The 8,883-nt window shown below is 43.8% G+C and overlaps 1 protein-coding gene and 1 long non-coding RNA gene across 4 annotated transcripts in view; one reads left to right on the top strand and one right to left on the bottom strand.

Annotated features, from left to right (window-relative positions):
* Nucleotides 1-8,883, bottom strand: part of LOC132004504 (uncharacterized) — a 167,941-nt gene that overhangs the window by 78,180 nt on the left and 80,878 nt on the right. The gene's annotated exons all lie outside the window — the stretch shown is intronic.
* Nucleotides 1-8,883, top strand: part of CLNK (cytokine dependent hematopoietic cell linker) — a 168,876-nt gene that overhangs the window by 98,754 nt on the left and 61,239 nt on the right. The window contains exon 5 of the mRNA XM_059380988.1: nucleotides 7,136-7,162. Coding sequence (XP_059236971.1) covers nucleotides 7,136-7,162 — 27 coding nt within the window. The remainder of the gene's footprint in view (nucleotides 1-7,135; nucleotides 7,163-8,883) is intronic.

The following is an 8,883-nucleotide window of genomic DNA, read 5'->3' as shown; positions in this document are numbered from 1 at the left end:
TATATATATATATATATATATATATATATATATATATATATATATATATATACACATTCCAGGCCTGGAAAAGACAAACACCAAACACATGTTCAAACTTGGACAATCTGTCAATACCAATACCTTCTGTGAGGCTGATTTACAGAGAATAGGGCCATGTTTTTCCATAAAAATAAACTCAGGAGTTTCTCTCCTTCCACTGATTAAAGAAGGAAATGAAAGAAGATAGCCCTATTTAGAAAGTGGTACTTCTCTCTTAAGACACCGTATACAATAAAAACCCTGATAAAGATATATATTGGCTATTGGCTATTTCAATTAAATGGACAAGAAATTTCATTTTGTCCAGGAGCACTTGTTTTATTTTTGTTTTTTTGTTTCCCAAAGAAAGCAGTCTTGAGAGTTGGTTTTTCCCACTTTCAAAAGAAAAATTAATAAGGATTTTAGGAGTAGGTGGAGGAAAGGCAGGAACGGGATACATGCACATCCAATGCCCCCTGCTGGCCATTTATAGACATTGCAACATTTGTATTAATTTCGCCGAGGCTGATTTTTCCCGCAAGATGTGGCCAAAATCAGTGGACAGAAACAATGTGAAAAGTTAGTGGTTGAATTGCTGGGAAAAGGTGTTCCTCCAATTCGCATAAGCACAAGCCAGGATTTCAAATTGCCCATGATTGGTAAACCCAGCGATTCAGAGCTGCCTTTAAAATGTATTGTGTATCAGAATCACAGTAGTCACAAATGTGTATTCTCAAGCCCACCCCAAGGTCTGTGCTTTTTCACAGGTCTGTCGTGAGACTAGTGAGTCCTTGCCTTCCCGGGATAACTCCACCTCATGGAGTGCTAGGGCTGTCTTTGGAAAATCACTGGTTGAAGCAACAATAAATAAAAAGGAAGCCATGAAGACTGTCTTCACTAGGAAGCTGCTTGTAATTCCCTGGATGACGACTATCTCAGAATATTTTATTTAAATTTCAACAGAAACCGTGCAGTTCCTAAAAGACAAACACTGGTGAAGGCAGCACAGGAAAAGAAACGAATCTGAAGCCCTAGCTAGGTCTGGAGCCCAGACTTTGAAAACTGGTTCTCCCATGACATCAATGAGACCTAGGACCTGTGAATGAGAGAAAATGGAAACTAACAACATAATGAGTCTCTAGTTTGTGCCAAGCATTTGATAGATGTCTCTAATTTAGCTGTCAGATGCTGATAATACTCACAGTGTAGATTAGGTAAACTGAGCCCAAGAGAAGTTAGATTACCCCCCAGGGAATAAGTCAGCAGAGTAGAATTCAGATCTGCCACAGTACTCTTGTCCCTGCTGGGGGCAAGCAGTATTTTCATCTTTAAACTGAGGTTGTCAACCAGCCATGTCACTGAATCCCTGAGCCTCACAGCTAGACAGGTTGTGCTCAACAGACCACTGGGGAGAATGGACAGAGCCACACCAACAGAGTTGAGTGTTGAAGAACGCACTGCTCTTTTTTTTTTTTTTTTTTCCTTAAATGAGAACTCTGTAAAAAACAAGTTCCTAATACGGATCTGAAGGCAGAGGACTCACAATCTGGATTGAGTGGAAAAGATTTGTTCATGACGTTGAACTTGAAATGCGAAACACAGTCATTCATTGGGGGGACACATTGCCAGGTGGTTATTTCTTTAAATTTCTCAACTGCTGTTTGGGGGAAACACTACTTTTCTCGTTCTGCAAGCTGATATTCGTTAACTGGGGCTTATGCACTTGCCTGAGGTCACGTGGCCAGAAACAGCCAGGTTTTGAACCTAGAATTTCTAACTTCTCATTCAGCGTCCATGAAATATGTGTTCATGACTTTTCTTCAGAAGCTCTGCCACCTTTTCGGTGAATTCCAAAGCTGACCTCCTCAAGGAGATTAAACAGCAAAGGCTGAAACACATGTTCAGAAAGAAATCACAAGGGCTTAAATGTGACTTGTTTTCTTCTATGTAAGTAAGTCCAGAGGTAAGCCCTCCAAGGTTGTTTGGCAGCTCTGCTCCCAGGTCCTCAGAGCTGCTGCTCCCTCTCTTGCATTAGCCTCAATCCCACTGCCGAAAATAGTGATAGCTGTGCTCTAGGCAGCAGGAGGATGGAAGGGAGGAAAAAAAAGAAATCAACAATGCACAACAATTTCTCTTCTGAAAGTTCCCTGAAAACTGAATTGATTTTCCACCTCTTCCATTTACCAAAACTTAGACTCATGGGCACATAGGACTGCGAGGAAGACCGAGTTGTAGCAAGTACTTGGTCTAGGTGCCCATGTAAGCAGCTGATGGTTGGGGCTTCCAGGACGGACTGGGGAAGTGGACATTGAGAGACATACAGCCTTCTCCTCTACAGAGTTCTAGTGATGGGGCCTTGGGACCCTCTGGCCTCTCCCTTATCACCAGGTATTGCTGAGTAAGACCAGCTGGCTCACCAGAGCCAATGCTCACCTTCGCCATACCTCTCCCCACCACCACCCCCCCCTCCAAAATCTTGTGACTGCATTGAAAACAGAAGCTGGGTCTGCTTGGGGAACCTGACTGGTTTGGGAATGCCATCATCTGAAAAGCCCGCTGACTCCACTTCCCAGAGAAAGAGGAACTTCAAAAGCACTCCAGGCTCCTTATTTTCACTTCCCTTCTTGCACCAGAGAACAAGACTCTCTTAATGGGACCTGCTGGGAACTATTTCAGCCGGTGATTTCCTTTAAATGCAACCATCCCACGGAGCCAGCCCTTGGGGACACAGCCAGCACCCCTGTGCCAGTAGAGGCACTAAAATGCACCAGCCTCGGGCTTTCAGAGGCTTCCGTTCAAGGATGTGTTTACAAGCGCTGATGTCAGAACTTCTCTCTAACTTTATCTAACATGGCTCATTCCCTCATGGAAGGGAGTCGGAGCTTCTAAGTCAGCAGTCCTCAGACATCAGTGTGAGTCGACGTCCCCACAGAGCTTGTGAAGAAACTAACTGGTTTGCACTGTGAGCCTGGTTTTGCTTTCTTTCCTTACTTTTTTGTTTTTGGTTTTTGATTTTGTTTTTTTGAAATGGAAAACAAAAAAAGTTTGTTAATCAGGAAGAGCTAACATCCATAATGCATAAACTACATATGTTGGCAGTTTAATAAGATAAGGATTTACTTCTTGTTCACATAACAATCCAATGTGGATCGAAGGAAGTCTTTTCCCCAAATGCTCATTTGGGATTCACTCTCCTTTTACGCACTGGCTTCCATTACCCCTGAAGACCTCAGGGTCTTCTCTCTCTAGATGGGTGTCGAGAGGGTCACGAGAAGGAGAGGGTCAAGTGGATCATCCAGAAGGGACGCCCATGCACCCACCTTGTCCTGGCGGCTAGAGCACCATGCCATGGCCATGTGGCACAAGGGACACTGGAAGAAGTGTGCCAGCCAAGGGCCCACAGGGAGAGGAAATGGGGCTCAGTGCATCTCCTTGCAGTATCTTCAAAGCCATTCGAGGCACTTGAGGTATTGAGGCCCAGGACTGGAGAGGAGCTCCTTCACTTTTACCTAAGATTGGTAGTCAGGGAGGCTCCCTCCAGGCACAGTGTGTGCAGGTCTCTGGGGTGGAAGGAGCTTGGCATACTGGAGAGACTCGAAAAGAAGCTGGGGTAGCTAGTTTCAGAGGAGAGGAAGAAACTGGAAAGACATGCGATCAGAGAGGGGCCAGGAACCAGACCGTGCTGGAGGTTGGGAGCCACGGCAGAGAATCCAAATTCCACGGGGCGTGCCATGGGCCATGAGTGACATGAACTGCATCACAGTTTTAAAAATATGCTTCTAAAATTATATCCCAAACCTGCATCATTAGGAACATAGGGACTGCAGCAGATAAAGACAACCCCTTCCCTAAAGAACAGCTAAGGACAGGGGTGCCTGTGTGGCTCAGTCGGTTAAACGTCCCCCTCTTGATCTGGGCTCAGGACATGAGCTCTGTGTCAGACTCCATGTTCAGGGAAGAGTCTGCTTGAGATCCTCTCCCTCTCCCTCCGCTCCTTCCCTGGCTCACGTGCTCTCTAAATAAATAAATAAATAAAATCTTCTAAAGGGGGGGGCTGAGTACATACCCATCAAAGAAGTAATCAAACGCTGCCTATTTTTATGTGGGTGTCCCAGTGAGTGAGACAGAAAGTAACTGTCCAGACAATTCTGTGACATTAAGGTCACCTAGAGTGTTCAGAGAGGGGAGCCCCAGGAGGATCTCAAAGCACCGAGCATTATGAAAGCAACACAGAGGAGGTGGGAACTCCAGCTGGACTCAACCCAAGCAAAGACTCAGAAGTGGCATGAAACATATTTGGAGAATCCAGGAGAGTCTCTGGAGGCTCATGAAGGAAGAGACCCCACAGCTCTCCATGTCGGAATAATGACCACATCTGATGAGAACCATTTCCTAAGATGAGGTTATATCGAACTCTGAATCACAGACAGGAGATGCTTCCCTCGGTCCTGCCGGCCAGAGTAGATCCCCAATATTTCAGTGCTCATTTGCCTCTTCCAGGCCGGCTGGTCCTTATGGGTGACCTTATTAATGTAACTCAATTCATGAGAGGGTTCTGGTTGCTACTGTGAAGGGCTGGAAAACCTGCGGGTTTCTCCACCAGGGAGATCAGAGAGGGGCCAGGAACCAGACCATGCTGGAGGTTGGGAGTATGGTAGGGGTATGATTGTGCTGGGACGGGAAGGTGTCCTCAGTGCCCCAGGACAGTGGTAGCTGCAAGTCCTACCACCAGGATGGGCTGGGACTGGGCGGCAGGTGCAGACAGACTTCTGCTCTTGCCTGCTCATTATCTCAAGGAAATTAGCTTTGGCTGGTTAACACGTCCCTGATGCACTGGTCCTAAGCAAATTCCAGAGAGCTGTGTTTCCACTGAGCCAAACTTTCATTAATTTACACATTACAGTCTACACAAGGCTTGGGCATGCTGACACAAATCCCCAGCTATTAATTGCATATTTTGGTATGGTAAAAGAATTCTGGGTAGAAGGGCAAAAGTCTAAGAACATGATGAAGCCAAAACAAGATGCAGAAATACAAATCATCCTGTGGTCCTCTACGTGACTTGGACACAGGCCAGAAATTTGCCCTGAGATTCTGAACAGCCAAAAGAGGAAGGAAAATAGGATCTCTTGTAAAATCAGTGTTTCCCATTAAACCAAAGCAAACCAATTGCCGAGAAGCACACAGCTCCCGAGACCCACTAGAAACTTCTCACATATGTGCTAATAAAGAGGATGTGATAAGAACATTTTCTGCTTATGATGTTCCTGCATGCAGACTAACAGCATGATACTATAATGCAATTTAGGAAAAGTAAGTCTAGAGAAAGCAAAAAACCCTGCAGATCATGTGAGCAGTTCAGCGGTTCTGCATCATTTGAGGGTAGAGTTTAAACTAGGGCATCGACCGAGTGCACTAGACGACCTCCAGGCAATCTTCCATAAAACAAGTCCCAGTGAGGGGGTGGAGCATTGACAGACCTCACATGAACAACACTCACTCAACAAACACCTGCCAAGAACTCATTTGTTCACGGGACAGCTGGGTGGCTCCGTGGGTTAAGTGTCTCACTCTGGATTTCGGCTGGGGTACTGATCTCTGGGTCGTGAGATCACCTGAACGTCGGGCTCCGCACTACATGGAGTCTACTTGCCTCTCTCTCTGTCCCTCAGCTCTCCTCCTGATCTCTCTCTCTCTCTCTCTCTCTCTCTCAAATAAATCAATGAAATCTTTTTTTAAAAAAAAAGAACTGTTTGTTCAATGTTGGGCCTGGGCCTGGAGTTAGGGACAGATGAGTGAGTAGACCTGTTGCCCTGCCCATGAAATACTTCCAGTCTGTTCCAGGAGATGGACATACAGCCAATTACAGCAAAATGCGGTGCTGTGCCAGAGGGTAGGGGAGGGGCAAGTAAACCTCCTCATGGGCCCAGAGGCCCAGGGAGTCATGACTGGGTGCATCTGATGGGGAGAAGGCAGGGGAGGGTGGGGGAGGTCCTTCTAACCTGATACTGACCTTCCATAGAAGGAGCGAGCCTTTCTAGTTTGGATACGATTGTCTAGCCTCCTTTTTCATCTCCCTTGCTTTGCAAGAACAGGAGATAGAAGGAAAAGTATGCTAAGTGAGATAAGTCCATCAGATCTCACTGATCTCACTGACATGAGGAATTTGAGAGGCAGGGTGAGGGGTCTTAGGGGGTAGGGAGGGAAAAAATGAAACAAGATGAGACCGGGGAGGGAGACAAGCCATAAGAGACTCTTAATCTCAGGAAACAAACTGAGGGTTCCTCCGGGGTGCGGGGGAGGGATAGGGTGGCTGGGTGATGGACATTGGGGAGGGTAGGTGCTATGGTGAGTGCTGTGAATTGTGTAAGACTGATGAATCACAGACCCGTACCCCTGGGGCAAATAATACATTACATGTTAATTAAAAAATAAAATAATAATAATAATAATAATACGAGAAGAATAAATGAAACAAGATGGGATTGGGAGGGAAACAAACCATAAGTGACTCTTAATCTCACAAAACAAACTGAGGGTTGCTGGGGGGAGGGGGTTTGGGAGAAGGGGGTGGGATTATGGACATTGGGGAGGGTATGTGCTTGGGTGAGTGCTGTGAAGTGTGTAAACCTGGTGATTCACAGACCTGTACCCCTGGGGATAAAAATATATGTTTATAAAAAAAATAAAAAATTAAAATACAAAAAAAATCATTAAAAAAAATAATAATAATAAAAGAAGGGAAAGTATGGACATACATACTGCATTTTAGGCGATCGCCTTCAAGAGAAATAAATGGCAATGAACACAACTTCCAGAGAAACACAAGGGTCACTCTTTTCAAAGTGTTTTCATTTTTGTTTTTGTTTTTGTTTTTTTAAGATTTATTTATTTATTTTAGAGAGAGAGAGCCTGAGCCAGAGGGGCAGAGGGAGAGGGAGAGAAAATCCCAAACAGACCCTGCACAGAATGAGGGACTCGATCCCACGACCTCTGAGATCACAACCCTAGTGGAAACCAAGAGGCAGTCACCTAACCAGCTGTGCCACCCAAGCACCCCCACTCTCCTCAATGTCTTGCAGTAACACTGGGTCCACTTCTGTTTGCAGGCCAGGCTGTCGACGAGCCTCTTCTGGAACATGTAAGTCAGCCTTCCCGACTTGTCAGTCTTTGACATTTACAAAGTGAGTGGTTCTTTTCAAGGGACTTGGGTGAATTTAAAGAAATTTAAACTTAAAGAAACAAAATTTAGAAAAGAAACAAAAACATCAACAAGCTTTTCCAAATAGCATGATTTCCTAGTAGAGACACCTGCATTTCGGTTCTTGTGTATAACCTGTCTTCCCACAATACACACTGTAAATCAAACCATTACACTGTATGCCTTAAACTTACATAGTGATGTATCTCAATTATTTCTCAATTAAACTGGAAAAAAATAAATACGTGGATAATAAGGCATTAATAGACAGAGAGACAAAAAAAAAAAAGAAGAAGAAGAAAGAAAACTGTCTTCCAATTCCTCAGCTATGAAATGCAGATAAAAATTAACTCGCATGGCCACTGCAAAGATGAAATAAGATGAAAATACCACCACATGGTGCTGGCAAGGGGGAGACGAGAGAATCACTTCCTAAGGCTCATGGTAAAATCTTAAATTGGAACTCACTTTCTGGAAAGCCATTTCATAATAACCAATCAACATAAAAATGCTCACTTTCCTTAGCCCAATAATCCTATGGCTGGGAATTTAAACTAAGAAACTAATCTGATATTTGGATTAATATGTAAACATACTCATTTGTATTTTATAATAATATAGTTAAAGAGAAACACTGCAATCATTCTAGATATTCAATAACAGAAAAAAACAGTGACTAGATTATGATGTATTCATATGATGAAGCCATTAAGAGTATTGACGAGAATTTTAATGACTAAAGAAAATTTGAAATTTATAACATGAACTCAGCTACCTAATTTTATATTAGTTTATTGTTAAATTTTACATCATTTAAATAGTTTTACCTGGCATATCTATAGATAATATTGGGAACAAGTAGATAGAGGAGAGGGAGAGAGAGAATTTGCCTTTAAAATCATTGGTTCTTCACTGTTCCAAAACCTTCTTTACAATCAGATTAAAGCTACAGATCCTCACCCCGGGACACACATGCATAATCAATCAATCAACCAATCAATCAATCACAAATATTTTATAAAGTAGGAGGCTTGTGGACAGAAAAGACTGAGTTTTAGTTAAGAAAACCCCTGCTATTGATAGTAGTAGGTTGATAATAGATTATTAAATAGATGCAAGTCATTATATTTAAAAATAAAATTGTCTCTTTCTCATTCTGGAAAGAGATAAACCAAAATACTAATATTTAGTCCTGGGGGCAAGATTCTCAGGGTCTTGTGTAGATTCTCTACAGACCTGGGGTGATGGTTGCTGTTCCCCCTTGTGTCTCTCTGTGCTCTGACACCACGAAGTCTAGCAAGGGGATTAGACTAAAGATCTCTGTCTCAGATTCTTCTAGCATGTCCAAGATTTCCCAGAGGAACTGCACTCTGCGGAGTCTTGGTAGTTGCTGTAATAGTATGTAAATGATGCCCTTGCAACAAAATGTCCATCTGTCAAATCCCAAAAGGAGTTGCTCCAGGTCAGAACTCACTTCTGTGTGCAGTTCTGAGGGAGAACAGCCCAGCCACCTTCCCCTCTTTGCCACGTCAATTGTGAAAACCCCTGGAGTTCCCCTCCTGGCAGGCTTGCTTTGCTCTGGGCACTCAGCTGTACCAAAACTCAGTACATTAACTAGAGAAAAAGGCTCTACCACGGGCAGGTGTCATGGGCAGATGTCA

Source organism: Mustela nigripes, chromosome 1, assembly GCF_022355385.1.
Source record: "Mustela nigripes isolate SB6536 chromosome 1, MUSNIG.SB6536, whole genome shotgun sequence".
Lineage (NCBI taxonomy): Eukaryota > Metazoa > Chordata > Mammalia > Carnivora > Mustelidae > Mustela > Mustela nigripes.
Note: the sequence above shows the minus strand (reverse complement) of the source record. Positions and strands in the feature narration are given on the sequence as shown.